The 22,474-nt window shown below is 40.9% G+C and overlaps 1 protein-coding gene across 4 annotated transcripts in view; it reads left to right on the forward strand.

Annotated features, from left to right (window-relative positions):
- DAAM1 (dishevelled associated activator of morphogenesis 1) overlaps nt 1–17,295 on the forward strand; it is a 176,150-nt gene extending 158,855 nt beyond the window's left edge. For 3 of the 4 annotated variants that reach the window (XM_040477281.1, XM_040477283.1, XM_040477282.1), the window contains 6 exons: nt 26–194; nt 4,082–4,189; nt 6,098–6,158; nt 9,582–9,713; nt 13,085–13,255; nt 14,544–17,295. In XM_040477281.1, the coding sequence (XP_040333215.1) occupies nt 26–194; nt 4,082–4,189; nt 6,098–6,158; nt 9,582–9,713; nt 13,085–13,255; nt 14,544–14,753 (851 nt within the window). In that variant the 3' untranslated portion in view covers nt 14,754–17,295. The remainder of the gene's footprint in view (nt 1–25; nt 195–4,081; nt 4,190–6,097; nt 6,159–9,581; nt 9,714–13,084; nt 13,256–14,543) is intronic. The other variant, XR_005790927.1, reaches the window with a different exon arrangement.
- The last annotated feature ends 5,179 nt before the right edge of the window (nt 17,296–22,474 follow it).

The following is a 22,474-nucleotide window of genomic DNA, read 5'->3' on the forward strand; positions in this document are numbered from 1 at the left end:
TGTTTATGTGTGCTTTGTTTTGAAGCAATTCGTTCTGGCTCAGAAGAGGTGTTTAGGAGCAACGCCCTGAAGCAGTTGCTAGAAGTGGTTTTGGCATTTGGAAATTACATGAATAAAGGCCAAAGAGGCAATGCGTATGGATTCAAGATATCCAGCCTAAACAAGATTGCTGACACAAAATCTAGTATTGACAAGTAAGTATGGTACCTTCCAACACTTGGAGGATCCAGGAGCTTAGGTCAGGACCCCTCTGGGCCTCCTGGGCCTCCCTGGTCCTGCAGCCTCTGGTTTGCTGGTCTCCTGCTCATGCTCTTTCCTTCTCTCCAAGAGAGAAGTGACCTCTCTTCTCTCACAGTTATCAATATCCCTAAATTCCCATTGGGCCAATGATCCTTCATCCATTTTCAGTCCCCAGGGATATCAGCTAGTCTAAGTTTTGGGGTTTTCTTGGGTAAACTTTTTGTTATAGTATAATACACTAAGGACAAGTCCACCGGTCTTAAATTTCACAAATTGGACACCTCTGTATAACTAGTCCCCAGAACAAGAAACAGAATGTGACCCACATGCTGCTGGTCTCCTCATGACCTATCCCAGTCACAACCCCTCCACAGAGAACTGTGTTCTAGGGGAAAAGAGAAAACTGACAGCCGATGATGGGAAGCTTGTTGGGCTTTTAGGGTATGTCTTCCTTTATGCATTGACGCTAGCGGCTATAAAAACTGATGGGGTCTAAGTGCATTTTGGCTGTTGGTATTAAGCCTCTGCTCCCAAGACTCCTCAGAATGCTTCCTAGAAAGTGTAAAAGTGAACAGATTCTTGTTAGAAACACTGAGAGGTGGAAATGCTCTGGTGTCATTAACAGGATCGTTAGGCATAGTAACCCCAGTTTCCCTGAGAGCCCTGTTTCTCTAAGGTTCTTACTGACTTCAAAGCAACTTGCCCAATTGTCTCTAAGGGAAACTTCTCTGCATCCAAATTCGTTTTAAAAATAGGCTGTTCATCGTAATTATTCCTAACTAGCAAGGGCTTTTTACTCTATATTTTCTATCAGGTGAGTGATGCATAGCATTATGGCAACCCTGAATCCATCCTATAAAGAAATAAGCAGGGTGGGGGAGCCTGGGTGGCTCAGTCGGTTAAACATCTGTCTCTTGGTTTTGGGTCAGGTCATGATCTCATGGTTCTCGAGTTTGGCCCCGCTTCAGGCTCTGTGATGGCAGCACGAAGCCTGCTTTGGGGATTCCTTCCTCTCTCTGTGCCCACCCCCCCTCACCCCCTCCACTCACACTTGCTCTCTTTCAAATAAATAAACTTTAAAAAAAGAAATAAGCAGTGAGTGTGTTAAGTTGTAGGGCTAAACCTTATTTTTTGCATCATGTAGAGATAGATTAACAAAGGGCAGCTGTTCTATCACCACCTTATTTTTAATGTGAGCACTTGATCCTTCCAGACCACTTTCATATTTGATTGTGTGAAGTGCACGGGCCAAGTGCTACATTGCCTACTGTCAGATAAAGAAACTGAGGCAATGTCAAGTGGCTCATTTAGTCTGCCTAAGATCACAAGCAAGGTATTTGGTTTCACAGGTATTTGACACCTGTCCTATTGTCCCCACCTCTACTCTAACAACAGATGGATCTTATTTGTAGGTTGTAGTAGGTAACTGCAACATCTCACTTGCATATAAGCAGCAGTCACCTTTTTTCTTTTTTTCTTTTCTTTTTTTTATTTTTTTTATTTTTTTTATTTTAGAGAGTGCATGCAAGCAGTGGGGTGGTGAGGGGAAGAGAGGGAGAGGGAGGAAGGGAGGGAGCAAATCGTAAGCAGGCTCAGTGCAAAGCCCAGCATGGGGCTCGATCCCACAACCCTTGGGATCATGACCTGAACCAAACTGTAGAATCGGATGCTTCACTGACTGAGCCACCCAGGCACCCAAGAGCAGTCACCTTTTTTGAGGAAGGGTGTTCTCTTCAACCGGGCTTGTAAGTTGGAGAGGAAAGAGACCTTTACTACCATTTAGGTCTCCTCTCTCTCTCTCTCCCCCCCACCCTCCCCTAATACCTTCTGCCATTACCTATCAGCCATTACTGATAACCTGGCACTTACTATGTGATTATCTCCTTATTGAAGTTACTACAGAATTTATCTAATACACAAGCCTTTTCAAAACAATAAATTAAAAATATTTCTGTTCTTTTTTTCCCTCTTCTTCCTGTGAATATTTGGTCCCTGGAAATAGTACCAGTGTTTTCTAAACCCTTAGTGCCTAAGCACAGTGCCTTGTTTATAAGCAGTCACTCATTAAATGTCAGTTGAATCTTATCAAACTGCACAAGGGTGGGACAGTGCGCGTGAGGGACACATTGACTCTGCATTAAAGGCTTGTTTCCAGTTATACGAGCGAAAAATCAAATGTGTGGCTGTTGAGTTGTTTTCATTCTTTAAGAACTTACATTCAGTCCAATTAGGTGTTACTTGGATAGCACACAAATGTGAGTGCTCTGATCTAGGTTGAAGTCTTTCTACATGAAGAAAAGTATATATGGTTAATTAAGTTCCCTCCGAATCACAAAGCATCTCTATGAAACAGTGAAGAGAAATGGCTCCGCTCTATCTCATGACAGTCGCTGGGATTTTACTTCCTCACGCAGCAGGCACATGGGCTGATGCTCAGCTTCTGGGAGCAGCAGAATTGAAGTGGAAGGCTAACAGCTCAGTGTCTGCAAAGGAAATGGCCAGAATATTAGCCACCGATTTACTTGGCTGAGCTATTGTTTTCTAATTATTTCTTGAGAGCAAGAAAAATAGAAAAAAAATTTTTTCCACGTGTGGGTCAGTTGACTCGGAGGAATGGGATTGCCTTGGCGTCTCTGAAGATGCAAGGATAACCAGAAGTGGAAAGCATTTCGTTGTTGTTGGAAAGGAGATGGTTTGACAACTCTGCTTCATGGTAGTTGGGGGTGGATGGGACTGTTGGGATGTAGCATCGTGAGTTAACAAATTGCCTACAAATTACGGACATGTTTTTAAAGAATTACATTTGTGTCCTCCTGATTATGGTAACTTTCAGTAGACTAGTGGTTCTTGATCCTGGCTCTTAGAATTACCAGGGGGTTTTTAAAAATACCCATGCCTGGCCCCACCTCATTCCAGTGAAATGAATCTCAGGTTGGCCCAGGCATCCAGGGCCCAGGTGACTGTAGTGTGCATTGGAGTCAGGAACAACAGGACCAGACTGCTACAGCTTTGCCTAACAGACAGTGTTATCAGACATCCACTTTTTCAACCCAGGTCAGTCAGGGTTCAGTGCTGTCACCACCAAAGAGGGAGCTGGGTTGTACAGTTAGGAGCTCAAGTGTTGCTAAAATTAGGAAATGGATTTTTGGCTGCAAAGATGTCATAGCCATGATGGCACAGTCCTGGTCCACTTCCAGGACCAGCCCTAAAGCAGGAGGCCTTCTAACTTCCTGAACGTCCTTTGCTGCAACAGCAAAACAATCGAGTCAGAAGGGAAAAAAGCTAACAAAATGAGGCAGAGGATTGGGGGTGGGGGGGCAGAGGGAGGGAGTTATCGAAGAATTGAAAAAGCTTAAATGAGAATTATCAATAAATTCTAATCAGTGAGTTGCTGCTCTGTACTTTGAGATTTGAAAAATAGCTATCCTTATCAGTGAATTAAACATCCCTCCGTCCCCACCCCGGCTGGCCCCATCCCGTTGTCATGAACCTCAGGCACACCTTGTCTTTGGGAGGATGCGCTGTGAAGCTATGTCCCCACTGGCAGTGGTTCCAATTCATTTCTGTCATCCGGATTTTGAAGGATGTTTCTTATGAGCCAAAGTAGTAATTCTTATCCCCTCCCCTTTTAGAAGAGATATGCTTCCTTTCATCGTAAGTTATGTAAATCCCATGTAGGCCCTCCCCTTATCCCCTTCTCTTGAGAATCCCTGCCTTAAAGGAATCTCCAAATTTTAAAATGAATGCAGGAGTATAGCATTCTTGCAGGTTCAGCCACTTGGATATGCAAATCATATGCAGATATTAACCATGTTTAATACTTTTTCCTCCTTTATTGTAGGAATATTACACTTCTGCACTATCTCATAACCATTGTGGAAAATAAATACCCCAAGGTCCTCAATCTAAATGAAGAACTGCGGGACATTCCTCAAGCAGCGAAAGTAAAGTAAGTATTTCCCGTGAATTGTTTTAGTCTTTTAAATCACTTGGACTGTGCTTTAGCTATTGAGGTGGTCAGCTGGCATCGCGTGAAGAGGGTCCTTCTGTTTGCTTTCCCCTGAGTAGCATATGAAGTAAAGTTTGAATCCTATCCAAGTCACTGAAATATGTTACATACTTTTGAATATATATGTATATATATGAATACACACACACACACACACACATACATGTTTTGTATTTCCTTTGGATTACTCCTGCATGCAATTTTTAACTGCCAGGAAACCCAATTTTCTGGGTTATTAAGAGTATAAGAAAGGAATACAGTTTCACTAGTACTTTTAAAAGGTAGTTCTGTTACATACAGGTAGGAGCACTCTTAGTTAATGAGGAAACATGGCTAACCAAATAGAACGTAAATGTCAGGGCGTTGCTAGTAATTTTCACATGTGCACACACTCTCAGAAACCAAGGCAGCCTTTTAATGGAAAGCAGTCTTTATGCAAATGAAGAAACTAAAAATAAAATGGAAAGTTGCCAAACTTTCACCACAGACTTCACACCACTTTTCAGAGACTGAAGAGCAGGCAGTTTTCCTTGTTGTTCTTCCCTCCTGCTTTTGGCCCTTTAAAAAAAATAATAAATGCACAGGGGCGCCTGGGTGGCTCAGGCGGTTAAGCATCCAACTCTTGACTCCGGCTCATGTCATGATCTCGCAGTTCATGGGTTTGAGCCCCACGTCGGGCTCTATGCTGAGAGCACAGAGCCTGCTTCGGATTCTTTCTCTCCCTCTCTCTCTCTGCCCCTCCCCTGCTTGTGCTCTCTCTCTCTGTCTCTGTCTCTCTCTCTGTCTCTGTCTCTCTCTCTCTCAAAATAAATGTACTTAAAAGAATTAAAAAAATAGGCGTGCCTGGTGGCTCAGTTGGTTAAGTGTGCGACTTCAGCTCAGGTCATGATCTTGCGGTTTATGGGTTTGATCCCTGCATGGTGCTCTGTGCTGACAACTCAGAGCCTGGAGCTGCTTTGGATTTTGTGCCTCCCTCTCTCTCTGCCCCCTCCTGTTTGTGCTCGCTCTCTCTCTCTCGCTCTCTCTCTCAAAAATAAAAAATTTTAATAAATAAAAAGAATTAAAAAATAAATGTGTGTGTGTATTTAAAACTATCTTTTGCAGTGAATTTGAAAAGTATGATGAAGAGTAGGTTAATTTTTTTCCCTCTTTTTGTAGACTTTGGTAGAAATGTGAGACATGAAATTAAAATGTTAAAGTAAATGACATTTTGGTGAATTTGCTTACATCTGAATTATCCACAAGATTTATGTTATAATCTCTGAGGTCTAAAAGCCTTCAGATAGAAAGTTTTATGGGAGAAATCCAGGAAACTTTCTCTATAAAAAGAGACAATGAGATCTAGTTAGTACAACTTGAAGAAATACCATTGTTGATTGAAATTTAAGCCATCACCTTGTAATACTCACATTACCAGAGCTTCAGTGAAAAGCGGTGCCCTAATTATGAAGAATACAATGTGAGCATGATTGTGGATAAGGCGGTTTCTTGTACTTGTTTGAAAGGAGCTATGTATGGCAAAATATTTATTTCTACATGTGATAATTGGCTTAAGTGAGATTTTTGTGAAATTGAAACATGAATTATTTTTGTAGAGATGACAGGCATTTCTGCTCTTTTTAATCTATAAAATGTACCTACTGGCTGTGGAGAACAAAAACCATAAGTCCATGTTGAAATTGCTTAAGTTTAAAATTTTATCTTTCTGTGAGATCTGAGCGTGGAAGGGAATTTTGAACATTGAAAATACACTAGGGTGGACTTCCAAGCATGAGATATGTGAACGCATTATTTATTTAATACATACAAGTCGCATGTTGATTACTAAAATGTTGCTATTTACAACAGCATGACTGAGCTGGACAAAGAAATAAGTACCTTGAGAAGTGGCTTGAAAGCAGTAGAGATGGTAAGTACGTGTTTCTTCTGATTCCCAGTCTCGCCGCTGCTGCGAGTGCTCATGGTATCCGGCATGGTGGTCTGCCCGGCATAAACATTTACTGATTAAAAAAAAAAAAAAAAAGAAAAAGAAAAACAGCAGCAACAAGGAAGCAAAGGCTGGCTGTGTTACCCTGGCGACTCAGCTGCAGGATGTCCTGGGGTGTCACCGGAGCAGGAACTGGGAAGCTAGGGTCACACTGATTTCCCACCTGTAAGGCAGGACTCATTAACGTGGGTTTGGCCAGATAAGGATACCCTCAGTGTCCATGTTCTGTTAACAAGTGATGTTCAGAAAATGGGTGATCGGCATTGAGGAGGGCTCTTGTTGGGATGAGCACTGGGTGTTTGTATGTATGTAAGCAATGAATCATGGGAATCTACCCCCAAAACCAAGAGCACACTGTATACACTATATGTTAGCCAACTTGACAATAAATTGTATTTAAAAAAAAAAAAAAAAAAAAGAATAAGGAAAGGAGGCATCAAAGGGAAGGAAGAAGTTAATGGTCATTTTTGCAGACGACCACACTATAACAAAAGCCTTGAAAATGTGTGTCACCATAAAACCAGTGATTGTATTTATAAGGATTGTTCTGAGCATGTGATTAAAGACATGCCAAAGGAAAACAAAACAAAAACAAGTGAGTGATGTTCACTCTCAGTAGAGCAGTGGAACACCTCTCTTGTGTTGAAGTTGGTCCTTTGGGGAGTATTTATTGAGTAGACACTTGGGCGTACGGTCCGTTTTCTAGACGAGGGGTCACGATGATTCCGACTCCTTCCCTCCGGGTGTTGAAATGGCCAAGAGCAGTGAGTCCAGCTAACGTTCACAGTTACTCAGCCTGGCCACGTCCAGATAAGCACAGTGGTTACAAAAATGCCTTGAGGAAGAAGGGTGGACTTGGCTAGTCCAAAACTTGTGGAATGACTGGCATTGATTAGAGGAAGGTTCTCTTCTGGAAGAGATGAACTTCGAGCTGTGGCTTAGAAGGAGTTACATAGGAGTGAGGTTGTCCCTGGTGTGCAAAACTATCTGGGCCGGGCCTCCGTGGAAGGAAAGCAGGCCACCCTGCTGGAGGCAGAGGAGTGGGTGCACTTAAACATGACTGTGTGGGCAGAGTGCCACATGGATACCACACAGCACTGCCACCAGTGAGGAGGGGCCGGTCAGGACAAGAAACCTGCTTAGGAGAGTGATCCTCACTCCGGTCTGGTACTTGACAAAGGAGACTGTTCTTCAGGCAGCTTAGCAAGGTGGCCCCTCTCTTAAGTATCTTTCAGGTCATGTATCAGTAATGCCATGAAGAACCTCCTTCCTTTCTCTTGCCGTAGAAAGCAGTTGACTTCATGGAAGACATAGCTCTAATAAAAGTTAAAGTCACAATATCTAATCTTTTCCTGTTTTTTATAAATCGGAAGCTTGTAAGGCTCCCCCCCCCCCGCCCCCTTTGTGGCCAGGCATGGGGAGGATGCTCTTTCAAAAGGAAAGGGAGATGAACTGAATGAAATATTTCTGCCAACCCCAATGGGTCAAGACACTGAGTGAGCAAGCAGGATGGTCCTCCTCAGATTTCAGAGGCCCAATGGGCCCCAGTGGAAGTCTTTCTTGAGACTAGTGTGGCAGTGATGACACAGCCCTAAAGCCTCATAATGGATCCTCTGACCTTTGCATCTAAACTAGCTCAGAGCAAGACATGGAGGGGGGAGGAGGGTCCAAGGAGGTTTTGTGTTTGGGGTTTTGCTTGAATCTGTCCAGCACCTGGGTCATGTACACTAACACACTTCTTGTAAGAAAGGGGCTACAGGAGCCTTCCCCTCCCCCTGGCAGCATGCATGTCAAGATGTAGCCCTGGAAGGAAATATTGGGAGGCAGACCTTGGCCTATCTAAATATTCATGTATCCCGGTCGTGCTTTACACAATTCAGTTATACTGCTTGAAGATAGCAAAGTTGGAATTCATCTTCTGCCTTTGAATGAAAGAGAATAATACGTTTATGAAATACTTTCAAATTACTCTCCTATCTCTGTACCTCACATACATACATGTTCACTTGCAAGGCCAAAGTCCTAGAATCGTGGCAGTTTATTCCAATCAAAGCAAGTTCCATACTTTCTAAATTTCTACTTGTCATTTCCTTGATTCTCACGGTGATCTGGATATTGCTTGCCTTTTGTCAAAGAAGGAACTGAGGCCAAGGCCACTTGTCATGGACAAGAACCAAATCCGTGGTGGAGCTGAATCAGAACCATAGCCTGTGACTTCTACACTCCTGCTTGGTAGTACCTCCACCAAAGCACGTATAGAAATAGAACCAGATTAAGTCATTGGTAGGCAAGATGGTTGTTACTGAGACTGTGCAGAGTCAGACAGATCTGACCTCAAATTCTGGCTCTGTCGTGTTTCAGCTACTAGACTCTTGAGCCAGGAATTTAATCCCTCTACACCTGAATTTATGTGTCTGTACAATTAGAATAATAATCCCTCACTCATAGAGGGTGAGATAAAGAAAGTGCATCTGGCAATGGTTGAAATTAATTACGAAAATTAGATTTGAATAATCTGTATGTTCATCACCCTGGTAATGGAGAATATGGATAACTAACAAGGCACTAATACTCCTGCCTGCCTGTTCACAAAAACAAAATGGTGTAGACAAGAATAAAAATGGGAGACAATTATGGTGCCAAACATGACAGTTGAAATCCTACTGACCCAGATATCGTCATGTAGCCTCAATATAGCCAGAGGGAAAGAAGGAAAAACCAAGCAACCAGAATTCTGAGCACAGAGTATCAACAGATTAAATTCTCTTGCTTTCAGTCACACACCCTTTGAATCTAATTTGCTGTTTATTTAACTTCTATTAATTGTATCCGAGTGCTAATCTGCTTATATCCTAAAGCTGGGATACGAAATCTCAGGGGCACCTGGGTGGCTCAGTCATTGAGCATCTAACTCTTGGTGTCTCAGCTCAGGTCATGATCCCAGGGTCATGGGATTGAGTGTTGCATCGGGCTTCACACTAAGTGTGGAGCCTGCTTAAGATTCTCCCTCCCTTCCCCCCCCCCCCTTTCTCCCCCCTCTGCTCCCCCTCCGCTTGTGCTCTCTAAAATTAAAAAAAAAAAAAAATCACACCAATAAAGGGCTCCAACCATTGGTACATTGCAGTTTGCAAATATGTGCGCGCACAGGGGCACGGCTTGGGCATGGCTCAGGCATTGTGGGCAGAGGGGCAGAGGGAGCTAGGGCATCACAAAATGGTTTGGAGTAGGTTCTGATGTGTTCACCATTCAGACTTGCTACATTTGAGGCATATGGAAAATTAGACAAGGTGTGTGTGCATCTGCATTTGAAGCCCACCTTGACATTATCCATTTCCTGTGTCGAAGGAGCTGGAATATCAAAAGTCTCAGCCCCCACAACCTGGAGATAAGTTTGTGTCTGTTGTCAGCCAGTTCATCACAGTAGCCAGCTTCAGCTTCTCTGATGTCGAAGACCTTCTAGCAGAAGCTAAAGACCTGGTAAGTTTCCCGTTGCATACCAAGTGTTGTTTGACAGGGCTGACACTTCAGGTATTCTGTATTTTCATATCTAGGACTGTGATCAATTGGAACACACCCCTTTTTGTCTAACCTATGTTGCCCTTAGGTTAGCAAGACCTCAAAGTATCTGGATGGTATAAAACCAGAAAATGTTCTGCAGTTTTCTCTTGGTTGATATTGGTTGTCTTGTTGTTGATATTGACTTGTTTCTGGAAACCAGAAAAGAGTCGATTATGAAAACCAGAGGCCAGATAAAGTGTGAGATCAGGTGTGACCAAGGCCAAGTGTCTTAGTAGCTGTAAGTTATATGCTCTCCTGAGATAGAGACTTCAGGCAGGATATTCCCTCTTGAACTCTCCAGCAGACCTTATTAAAGGAGATACACTTTAATTCACAGCCTCATTACAAGAGGCATATGTTTTAATAATACGGTGCTTTTTATGAGTTTTGCTATTTAAAATGCTGTTTGCCTCTAAAAGAAAAGTTTTCGTTGGCTAATAACCAAGCCCTTAACTCCTCGTTATTTCCTCTTCCAAAATACATACCCATTTATATACATGTACACATTGTCTCATTTTTCTCTCACCCCCCCCTTTCTCATAGTTAAATAAATCATATCAGGCCCCTATGCCACCCTGTTGAGTTCTTCCTCACTGCTCATCTCTCAGTTGCCATAATACTCTTTTGCTTTAACTTGATCTTTCCTTTGAAACTTGAGTAATGGATGTCATTCCCTGTAGCCACCTGTTTAGTAATAGATATAGATGATTGTTTATGTAAAGTGCACACACAACTGCTTAAAGTTCGGAAGAAGATCGTATTAGGATACGTTAGCTAGTCTCAGCAGTAAACCTGACCTCCAACATTATTAAATAAATGGAAAGAGAATATATGTTCAGATGACTGCTGTTAAAAGTCCCATGACTGATGCCAGCAACCTCCACTGTGATAGTCCCCACCCATGTCTTATGTGTGCCTCCTGTACAGGAGGGAAGGGACCCTTCCCCGTCCCCCACTCCAAACCAGGCAGTATAGAATCTACTTCATTAAGGACTCAAGAATTTTTATAAGAATCAACTCTACAGTTAATTTTTGAGGTAAAAACACATGCTTGTGCACAACCTACTTTTAAAAAAATTTTAGTGTGGGAACTTTAGTCTGGGAACATTAGTCTGGGACTAGTTTTCTTCAGATTTTTAAGACTAAAATACACATGACTTCATCATCACTAGAATTCCTAGATAAAAAGATCATTCAGGATGGCTTGAAGTGCATGAACTTGAGTGTTTTAGAAACTCAGTTGTAGGCTGTCTAATGCCATTTTGCTCATACCAGAACTTTTAGAAATTAGCTTATAAAGCCATGAAGGCAGGCTAGAGCTCTGTGCGTGTCATGTGAACAATGTATTTTTCCCTAAAGAACTCTGATGTCTAGTAGATTGTTTCCAAATAAGTAAAGCATTGAGAACAACTCAGTGAAGAGAAAAATGGTAAAAGCACATTTTTATTATACATTTAAAGATGTGAAATAACAATTATAAAATGTCATGTGCACACACATCTATTACTTCATAGTTTTATCTCAGAATAAACGTTGAGGGGGAATTGGAGGAAGGTGATCAAAAAGTACAAGCTTCCAGTGATAAGATCGATGAATATAGGGGTTGTAATGTACAAGGTGATGACTCTAGGGAACAGTGCTGCATGCTCTTCATGAAAGTTGTTAAGAGAGTAGACACTTCCGTGTGTGTGTATGAGGTGATGGATGTTAACTTATTGTGGTAATCATTTCACAATATACGTAAGTCATGTCGTCACGCCATACACCTAAATTTTATACAGTGCTGCATGTCAATTATATTTCATAAAAACTAGGGAAAAAGAAAATACTGAAAAGGTTTCCTTTAGGGAGATAGTACTAGCAAAATATCAGAAAAAAATATATAATAAAGGCAAGTAATGCAAGAAAAATAAAAGCAATTAGAAATTCATGGGTTGGAGGCAGTGCATAAACACTTCATATGCTAAATGAAAATTAAAGATCTGGAAAATGTTAGGTAGTTGATGAGGCATAGGGATTAGGAATTCATTTGACTCGGAAGCTACAGTATGACTGGCATTGAACATTATCTAGATAGTCATGATTCCGCTAAGACTCCTGAAAGCATGCGATCTTGAGTTCCGAAGATAACTGCCAGAAAAAGTAAAACCAGAAGAGTACAACACAGGGAACAATAACGTTTGGTGACAGATGGGGACTGCACTTTTCCTCATGAGCACTGACCACCGTATGCAGTTGTTGAACCCTTACATTGTATACCTGAAACTAATATAACACTGTATGTTAAGTGTACTTCACTTTAAAGCACTAAAATAAAATGTTAAATAAACTGACACATTCACCAGTCAAAAAAAAAAAAAAAGAAAGAAAGAAAATCAAAGAAAAGAAAACTTGAGATGTGGGGTGCTTGGATGGCTCAGTCGGTTAGGCATCCAACTCTTGGTTTCAGCTCAGGCCATGATCTCACAGTTTGAGTTTGAGACCAAGTATCAGTGCAGAGCCCAGTTGAGATTCACTCTCTCTCAAAATCAATAAATAAACATGAAAAAAAAAAAATAAAGAACTGAAGAGACTGGTGATACGACTTTGTTACTATATCCATATGTTTGTATTAACTTTTTTAAATTCTCCCTTAATATTTTGCTCTTACGGTGTTTTAAGAGGATTTGTATTGAAAGGGGTTGCAAAACAAAGGATTTGGAATAAAATTGTATTCTCGGTCCTAAAGTAGGGGTTTCATTAATGATCCCATAGTCAGTTGTTTTCTAATTGAGACCCAGGAAATATCACAACACGAGCAGCTATACAACATGATCAGGGAAAGCAGCTAAGAAGGTCTGGATCCCATTTGTTTTTGATATTAACCATATGGCACCAATAAATGATATTAAACTACTTCAAAGAAAAGTTGAAAGTACAAGTTTCCCTACCCCTGCTGAGTTTGCTGTTAGTTTTATGTCTTGAGTGCTCTGCCCTACGATATTTTGCTTTCTTGTTTTTACTACTGTTTAGTTAATAAAAAGTCATAGTAGGTAATCATTGGTGTTAGGCTGAAATGAGGTGGAAATGAATAAATGGTTTCAAAAGTTGAGGAGTATTAATTTGTTTTTACTTTAGACATGAGTGATAGGCTTGTTCAGCAGCCAAAGATAAATACAGGCTCACTAAAATCCAGCAAGTTATATTTGACTCTTCCTGCGCTTCACTCCTTCTAGAGAGATAGATAGATTTCTATTTGATCGCAGAATTCTCTCACAACACTGAACTTCTTAAAACCTCCTTTCTTCCAGTTTACTAAAGCAGTGAAACACTTTGGAGAAGAGGCTGGCAAAATCCAGCCGGATGAGTTCTTTGGCATTTTTGATCAGTTTCTCCAAGCTGTGTCGGAAGCCAAACAAGAGAATGAAAACATGAGAAAGAAAAAGGAGGAAGAGGAACGCCGTGCTCGCATGGAGGCTCAGGTAAGAAAATGTTGAAACTGGCCGTTTCCAGCTCCTGGAAGTTCAGTGCTGCGGCTCCTTGGTTTGTAGACCGTGCTGCGATGTGCCAGCAGGAGGGAGGGCATTTTATGCTTCTGGGAGCTTAAATCGTTGTAAGTTTCTCTTGGGCAACCTGGCAGTGTATATCCGAAGCCTGAGAAAATATATCCACATCCTCTGATCTGGAGTTCCATTTCTTACAAATTATTCTAAAGAAATAATCATAAATTTGCACAAAGAGAATAGTAGTCTTTACAGTAGTTCGACCTGGAAACAACCTAAATGTTTACCAAGCAGGCAGTAGTTTTAAATGCAATAATAGCTACATAATGGAATGTTTATGCAGTCCTTAAAAATCGTATTTTTAAAAAATATTTAATAGGGGCGCCTGGGTGGCTCAGTTGATTAAGCGGCCAACTCTTGGTTTCTGCTCAGGTCACGATCTCACAGTTCGTGCGTTCGAGTCCTGCATCGGGCTCTGTGCTGCCAGTGCAGAGCCTGCTTGGGATTCTCTGCCTCCCTGTCTCTCTGTCCTTACCCGGCTCATGCTGTCTCTTTCTCGAAATAAATAAGTAAACTTAAAAAAAAAATATTTAATGATACAAAAAAGCTTATAAATGTATTTCTATACGAAATCTTTTTCTTTTTTAATAAGGTAAGTTTTAATAAGGATAAATGATAGTGGTGGGCTATACCCCCAAAAGGTTCACAATGCTTTATCTCTTAACAGTAGGATTAAGAATGATTTTCCCTCATTTGTTTATATGAATTATCTAAGTTTTCTAAAATGCACATGTATAATTTGGCTTTTAATAGTAGTAAATTGTATGGAGCAGGCTCCAGGCACCCACAGGAAATTCAAGCTAAGCCTTTGATGTAAGGAGAGTGGCCTAATGAGCATTTGCTTTAGTGTCTCATAGAAAGCAATATCTGGGGTCTGTTTAATAGTGATAACTTTCTGGTTCCGTTATAGAAATATGAATTGCCTCGACTGCTCTTGTTTTAACTAGAATATCATGAGGTTTACCTAGATCTTAGACGATGAGTGTCTAATCACAGAGTAGTGGTCATTTTTCATCATTATTCATTGCTTCTCAAATGAGACCTCATGTCCCAATTACCCCTGTCTTGTGACGTCCAGGGGGCTTAGCAGCCATAGATGCACATGGGTTGATGTGGCTGAAGCAACGCTACATTTCAGACTTCCTCTCCACCGAAAACAAAGCACAACATTTTGACGCTTCTCTAAGAGGTTGCTTTCTATTTGCAGCTCAAAGAACAGCGTGAAAGGGAACGTAAAATGAGGAAAGCAAAAGAGAATAGTGAAGAAGGTGGAGAGTTCGATGACCTGGTTTCAGCTTTACGCTCAGGAGAAGTGTTTGACAAAGACCTTTCTAAACTGAAACGGAACCGCAAGCGTATTACCAACCAGATGACGGACAGCAGCCGAGAGAGACCCGTCACAAAACTTAATTTCTAATTTTCCTTGGATACTTTTTTAGGAAGCTCATTAGCAGCCCTTTGAAGTGACTAGAACTTTTCATTACACTGCCTTGCAATCCAAACAGTGGCAATTTCTTCCTTCATCTGTGAGTGAATGCGTGAATGTGTGTGTATGTAAATGTATGTGTACATATATATTAAAAAATGTATATAGAAGTCTGAGTGTTGTCTGGAGACCTATATGTATGGTTAAAAACAAAACTCTGTGTTAATGTATGTGCTCAGAAACCCTTTGTGTATGCATTCATATTGAGTATGGCTCATTTTCTTCCCCTGAACACCATGGCTGTTCAGAAGCACAATGCTGTCTCCTGAAAGAGATGACAGAGACATTCCCTAGAGTAAAAAAGAAAAACAAAAGCAAAAAAAGAAAAAAAAAGAAAAAAAAGGCTTGAGAAATATTTTATGGTTTCCAAGCTTGGTATACTTAGAAATTATTTTCACTGGGGAAACTGGTGTTGGAAAAATATAGATTTAAAATGGTTTTTGATAGTTGATGATGTGATGCTGGTGTAGAGCATCAGTAATTAAGAGGAACCAGCTTAGAATTTCTGACATTGGTGTGGGGGTGCAGGCTGTAAATGTTTATTGAGAATATCTCGCACACAATCTGAATTATGTAGAATATCAATCAGACTCTTTTTTAGGAATTTACAACTCGGGCATCAGTTTTGTTTCCTAATTTCATCGCGTTCTCTGCCAAGCGCTCTTGAAGATTTCTTTACATGGCTTTTGAAAAGAACACTATTTATCTACATGCAATTCACGCTCTTGTTAAAAAACAAGATCGCCAGAATGTGCTTGTTGTTCTAACAATGTAGATATATAAACTTTAAAAATAAAATTTCCCACCCAAGACCTAAAAGGAGGAATTCTCTGAAGGGATAAAAAATTATTTAAATTTTTTTATGGGGTGCCTTTTTTTTTTTTCTTTTGTATCTTCTATTTTGTAGGACAAGGGTGCATCTTCTGTCAATATGAGTCTGGACTAAAGGACACTTAGCGAATGCACAAAATGCCAACAACACCAACAGAGATGCCAAGATCTATTTATCTCTAAGTATGTTTGAAATGGTTTGTTGTTTATATGTTGTCATTTTAAATTGTGTGTCAGTAAAGCTACCTGTAAAATTTCAGTCCAAAAGATAAAGCTCTCAGGGAGAAATGAATAAAAACAATGAACATTAGAAAATAAAATATAGATGCTTACCATTAACCTACCAACTCTTAATATCCTTAAATTATATATAAAGAGGACTGTTACTTTTTTGGTTTTTTTGGGTTTTTTTTTTTTTTTTTGGCTTTGCTTTATTTATTTGTAGTGGGGGAGGGAGGGGCTAAGATTCTCTCTTTTCTTTCTATCAATCCTGTTGTGGTTGGGTTTCCTGTGGAGAGAGTAGTTTGTCCTGTTGCACTAGAACATTATTTACTCACGAAATTGAGTTTTTCAGTCAGTTAACAAATATTTATTAAACACCTACTATGTGCCAGGCTTAGTAGGGCTACAGTGATAAGCAAGACAAAGTCCCTGCCCCCAAGGAGCTCATGTTCTAACGGGGATAAAGGGGTGAATAGAATACCAATAGGCGCTGTACAGGAATCATGCTATTTAAAAATACTTTGTATAAACTTTAATGCTTGGTGCAGATGGCGAGGCCCTGCACTGCGTGAAAGCTGTGAAGTAGTGCTCAACGAGTTGTCAAGAGCAGTGGTTTTACGTTTTGTCCCCCTTCATTGCAAACTTAGAGACTTTCTACACGTTTTATGGAAGTAAATGACTCTAGCACATGAAACAGTCATAAAAACACAGCAGAGGTTGTGTTCCCCAGCCCCTAGTTACCAAGGTCTGCAGATACACCCAGTTAGAGGTGCAGACAGAGATTTGCTCCAAAAGGCTTGGAGAGGAGGAGTGGATATGATGAGGGATGTGTCTCTTCCTTAACTAAAGTGCCTCTATCTTCTTTTCTATTCATAGCAGGAGAAATTTGGTCTGGCTCAATTTTGGAACTGTATTTTGAAAATGGCTTTGTTTTACAGTTTAAGGAATGGACAAGTGGATGAAGTGTCACCTAAAGGAGCAAGTTCGCGTAGCCTGTCCCTCTTGCCCTTGGTAATCATCCTCATTTTGATACGGCCATCCTGGTAGGCCTCCTTTGCCATTTCCATTCTTGGTTTCTTTTCCCAAAAGCTTTGTGCAGGTAATTCCATGTGCCATTGTTGGAAAAAAAAAAAAAAATCTACTTTTTAGATTGGTGCTGGTGTAAGTAGCCACTTTTCTCTCTTGGGTGTGTATTTTAAAGGTTTTTGTTTGTTTTTTTAAATTAATGCCAAAAAGAAAGCATTATAATTTGTAAACTTAATTATATGTCTTGTATCTTATTAGCTTAGTAGTTGGAACCACTTAGTCTTTAGGTGCAAGACTGTTGTTACAGTATCAAGAAAAAAAATGTTGTGTCATGAGATTGTACATTTTTTTTAAAAAAGCAATATGTAATAAAGAGATGAATTCATTGGGTGTATGTATATGCTTTCGATGAGTTATTAGAACATTGCCAAACGTCTTTTTACTTTGCACTATTAAATATTGCAAATTATTTAGTAAGTCAAAAATACATATTTTTAAATTTGTACATCCTGGCTGGACCTAGAAGGGTATAGTTTTCTGCTATGGTAGCATCTGATATGTCCACAGACCTATGCTACCTCTTTCTGTCACTTTTCTATAACCTCTCTGTAGGACTCCATAGAGTTATACGGTTGCCCAGTAGGGCTACTAGTGAATAATTCAACTTGGGGTATAAAAAAGAATGTCTAGTCTCTAGAATCAAAGCCTTTTTTATTTTGAAGTGTTTCCTTTTTAAAAATTAATTTATTAGGGGCACCTGGGTGGCTCCCGTCATGATCTCGCAGTTCTTGAGTTCAAACCCCGTGTGGGGCTTGCTGCTGTCCGCACAGAGCCCGCTTCACATCCTGTCCCCCTCTCTCTCTGCCCCTCCACTGCTCATGCTCTCTCTCAAAAAATAAATAAAACATTAAAATATATATAGGATACACGTCAGTATCAGAAGTGTCACCCGTATAGAACAAGGGATGTGTTTCGTATCCTCTGAAAATTGGGCTTTTTCTTGGCCACATCACTTGGGCTGCCTGGCCATCCTCAGCCCAATTTGAAGTCAAGCTGAAAACAAATTGTCCTGGTGGTTGATAGAGGACCCGAGCCCTTCTGATCTTTGGAATGGACTCATGATGGTCTAAACGTTGCCATCCATCTTGCATTTCTTCTAGTCAATGGATACTGCATGGTATCCAAAGACTACTACTTTTCTCTTATGCTGGCCTTCAGGTGGGAGAGAGCCTTCTGCATGTTAGATATTTTATTGCAAACTACAAACTAATGTACAATTACCAATTTATACATTTGAGGGTGGAGCTACATACAAAACCATCTAAACCTCAGTTGCTTATGGAGTATTGCATATGGAAAAAAATAGGAAACTTTTAGATCACTGTGTTTCCTTTTATGTCTTCAGTTTACCCTAAAAAAATAACTTTGGGGTACAATATGTTTCTGTTAAGAGGATGAAGCTATCTGACCCCTCCAAGATTTTGCCCATTTTCTGTAACCTACCGTAGGTTTATGTGAGGCAAAATGATAATCTTTATTAAACCAGTTTGGACAATTATTCAAAGAGTTCTGAAAGAATTTTCTATGAATTTTTTTTTTTAATAACATCAACTGTTGCTTACCAAGTAGTAAACCTAAAATAAGAACTACTAAGGCTTAACAGCTACTTGATAACATTCAGTTCCAAAAACACTAGCTATCTTCAAGAACCTTTGGACTATGTGTAGGTCTAAGTCAGGGTTCTGGGGCTTTTCACACTGGAGTCATTTATAGATCATCACTATGTTGGTCTAGGTGCCCATTTTCTCAAAGTGTCGTGTACATTGGTTTGTTTCTATAGCCCTGTGCCCCTATTAATATGAACTCTACTGAAGTTTAAAAGCCTGGTGAGTCTATAATTAAGAGATGGCTTAAAATCTCTCATTCTTTACCTTAGAGTTTGGAACCCCCGGAGGAAGGAGTTTCCTGTTTATAAGGATTTTCATGTTTTCCATAGCAAAGACCAGTCACAATTATTTTTCACTAGTCTTGGGGGCGGGTGGGGGAAACCTCAGATCTAACCTTTGGTCTTTTCCCTGACACGCTTTTGTCTACTCCGCTCAACTATGTTTCCATGGTGTCAAACAAACAACACAGACATAGGATTGCACACTAGGAGTTTTTGACAAAGGAGATCCTTGTTTTTAATCAAACCTTGATATGCCGCCCCAACTCCCGCCACCATGGGAAAAGAAGAGGTTCCCAAGTATGAATTGCTCATTTACATAAAGTGTTTTTTATGCTTCTATGCCTACAGTTTCATTTACTGGAAGGTGGAAGAAACCATTCTGTATTGATCTTCGATGCCATCTCCCATTTCATTTACACCCATTACACTGCTGTGGCAAAGGAATCGCAGCCCCCCCCCCCCCCCCCCCCCGCCCGACCATGAGATGGTGAGCATCTCTTGTTAGTGTCCTTGCCCCATTCCCCTACCCCCACCTCCAGTGTGGAGAAACTTTCCTGAGTCTAATCAGATTTGGGAAGCACCCTGACTGTCCTGGGATGAGAAGGGGTGCCCAGAAAGGAAGTGATTGCAGTGCTGAGCAATGACGACTCAGGAAGACAGACACAGGGGAGAGGAGGTGTCTCCACCAGCTGCATAAAAAGAGAAAAGCCCATGTATGGATGGCCAAGACACTTCCCTACCAAGTCAGGTCAAGTTGCCCTACTCCCTTTTACATACCCCCCTTTGCTAAACTCCCTTTGATGACTTATCGTGCCCTTTGACTTCCCCCAGTTCATTCACATCTGTGTGTATCACCACAAAAAGCCCAGCAGAGTAGTTTCTCATACTTTCTTGGACTTCCATTCAGACCACTACCCTTTGAGACTTCAGCCCTGTCTCTAAAACCTCCTGATTAACTCTTAGACCAATAGGATCTTTGTGTCCATTCCTTAACTCTACTTGAGAAGCAGAGGGGTGGAGGGGAGAGTCAGAAAATAAAAGGAAGGGCTGATCACTAGTGAGCTAATCAAGCTTAGGCAGTTCTGATTATAAGCCTTTAGGATTTCCAGTTTAAGATGGTTACTACAAGCTGACTGTCATTAGAAGGCTCACAAGAAGAGCCTGTCCTTTTTCCCCTCCCTGTCTTTCTTCCCTCGAACCTCCACCATAATAAAGGCTTCATTATTAAGAATTCTCGTAAAATGCCTTTTGCAGAAAACAGTCCTCTCCTACTGCCTTGAATGTGAGCTATTTGACCCTGAAAAGCAACAGCTGTTTAGTGACCTGACATTTTTATGGCTGGTGAGTTCACACTAAAAGCTTGGTCTTCTAACGGCTGTTAGAGGCGCTGCTAGAAATGGGGTCTCTGGAAAGGATTAATGCAATTAAGAAAGGAGATTCTCTTACGTGATCTGGGGAAATGATGCTCCGAGGACAATTGGCATTGACTTTGTCTCAAAAGAAAATAGCAAAGGTGACCCTCATCACTGACTTTCCCTCACAAGAATGTGGCAAAGGTGAGCCTGATCCATCAGCCTGATCAGTCCTGAAATTATCTGTAGTCATTAAAGTCTTTCTCACAGAAGATTACCCCCAACTTCCCTTACACAGATTTCTAAGCAACACTAGAATCTAGGAGCTGAGTTCCAGAGTTTGTCTATTGCCATCAGATGGGAGCTGTAACCCTAGGCGAGTGCCCTAAACCTTTTTGGGAAGTTCCAAAATGTCCCACCATAGGGGGTTGTAGTCCTGCCTCTGAGGCTCCAAGTCCCTGGATGCTAGGGATTCACTGCAGCCGAGTCACTAAAATTAAACAAATTCTCCCAGTTGCACTGTTTAATGACCTCTGCCCTGGCTGTTTGGGAAGGGGAGGTGGCAAGGCAACTGCTTAGAGCAGATTCTATTTCAGCAGCAAAGAAACTCACTTGAGGGCTTCCTTTTGTTTTACCAGGTAACAGCAGTAACGCTGATCTCAGAGCCCCACTGGGGCTGCACCAAAACCACTTAATGTGTTGATTTAGTCACAAAATCAATGTCTGTCATTAACATGGCTTTCCCCTGTAGAGGTTGTGGTAACCTAGGATGAGTGTGGTTGGAAGAGGAGGAAAGAACAAATCAAACGAAGTGAAGGGGCCCAGCTGTATGCTGTGTTCTCACAGACACTGCATGTTAAGAGCAATTCTGACAAAAGAAAATGCATCCTGGTGAGGAGGTTTAAAAACTGACTCAGAATCATCCACTGACAAGAAGCTTTAAGCCTGCAGAACAAATTACTAAGGAGATATGACAGCTGGCCTTGTCTTTGAAGAAGTAGAAGACTTATTCTGTATTTTACCAGACAAAAGGGCTGTAACCAATGGGGTGAAAGTCACCCAGACTGAGTTCATTTCTCTTAGCTTGTAGAGAACCTTCAGACTCCGTTAGCTGACCAGCCATTGGACAGGCTACCTCCTAAGATACTGAGTTCACTCATCCTTAGAGGCATTCAAACCTATAAACTCAAAAGTTTGGGACTAAGGGGCCGATTGGATAGATGATTTTTTTTTTAAGTTTTTTTACTTGGAAATAATTTCAAACTTAGAAAAAGGTTGCAAAAGTAGATATAGTGCAAGGAACACCTTATTGCCTTTTCTCAGATTCACCTATTAACATTTTGCCCCATTTGCTTCATCATTTCTCTTGTTCTGTCTCTGTGTGTTTATGCACACATCATGTTTTTTCTGAACCATTTGCTTACGCCATGGCCCTTAATTCCTGAATAGTCCAGTGTGCCTTTCCTAAGAATAGGGATATGCTCTTCAATAACCTCAGTACATTGATCAACCTCATAAATATATTGACACTTTTATCTAAGTAACCACCCAAGTTCCAATTTTGTCAGTTGATATAATAATGTCCTTTATAGTATTTCTCCCCTCCAGAAAAGGATCTAGTCCAAGGCCAGACGGTGCTTTAGTTGTCCCCTCTTTCCAGCCTCTTAGACGTTTTAGTCTTTGTTGGTTATGATGTTGACGTTTTTGAGCATTAGTCCTATGGGAGGCAGAATAATACACCCCCCAAAGGTGTCCATGTCCTAATCCCCAGAACCTATGAGTATGTTACCTTACCTGGCAAAGAGGACTTTGCAGGTGTAAATAAGATAAGGATTTTGAGATAGGTTATCCTGGATCATCCAGGTGGGTCCAATGTAATCACCAGTATCCTTATAAGAGGGAGGCAGGAGAGCCAGAGCCAGAGAAGGAGATGTGAGGACAGAAGCAGGGGTTGGAGTAATGTGACTGCTGGCTTTGGAGATTGAAGGGCACCACAAGACAAGTAAACAAGTCCCCCGCCACCCCCCCACCCCCACCCCTGCTTTTTTAACTATAATTTTCCTCATGTTAGTTTATTTTTTTTTTTTTTTTTTTTTTTTTTTAATTCAAATTAGTAACCTAACAGTGTAGTCTTGGCTTCAGGAGTAGAACCCAGTGATCATCCCAAAAAGTCCCCTCTTTAATGCCTGTCATCCATTTAACCAATCCCCCCACCACTTCCCCTTTAGTAACCCTCAGTTTGTTCTCTGTATTTAAAAGTCTCTTATGGTTTC

Source organism: Herpailurus yagouaroundi, unplaced genomic scaffold (assembly GCF_014898765.1).
Source record: "Herpailurus yagouaroundi ecotype Mexico unplaced genomic scaffold, PumYag 141, whole genome shotgun sequence".
NCBI classification, from domain to species: Eukaryota; Metazoa; Chordata; class Mammalia; order Carnivora; family Felidae; genus Herpailurus; species Herpailurus yagouaroundi.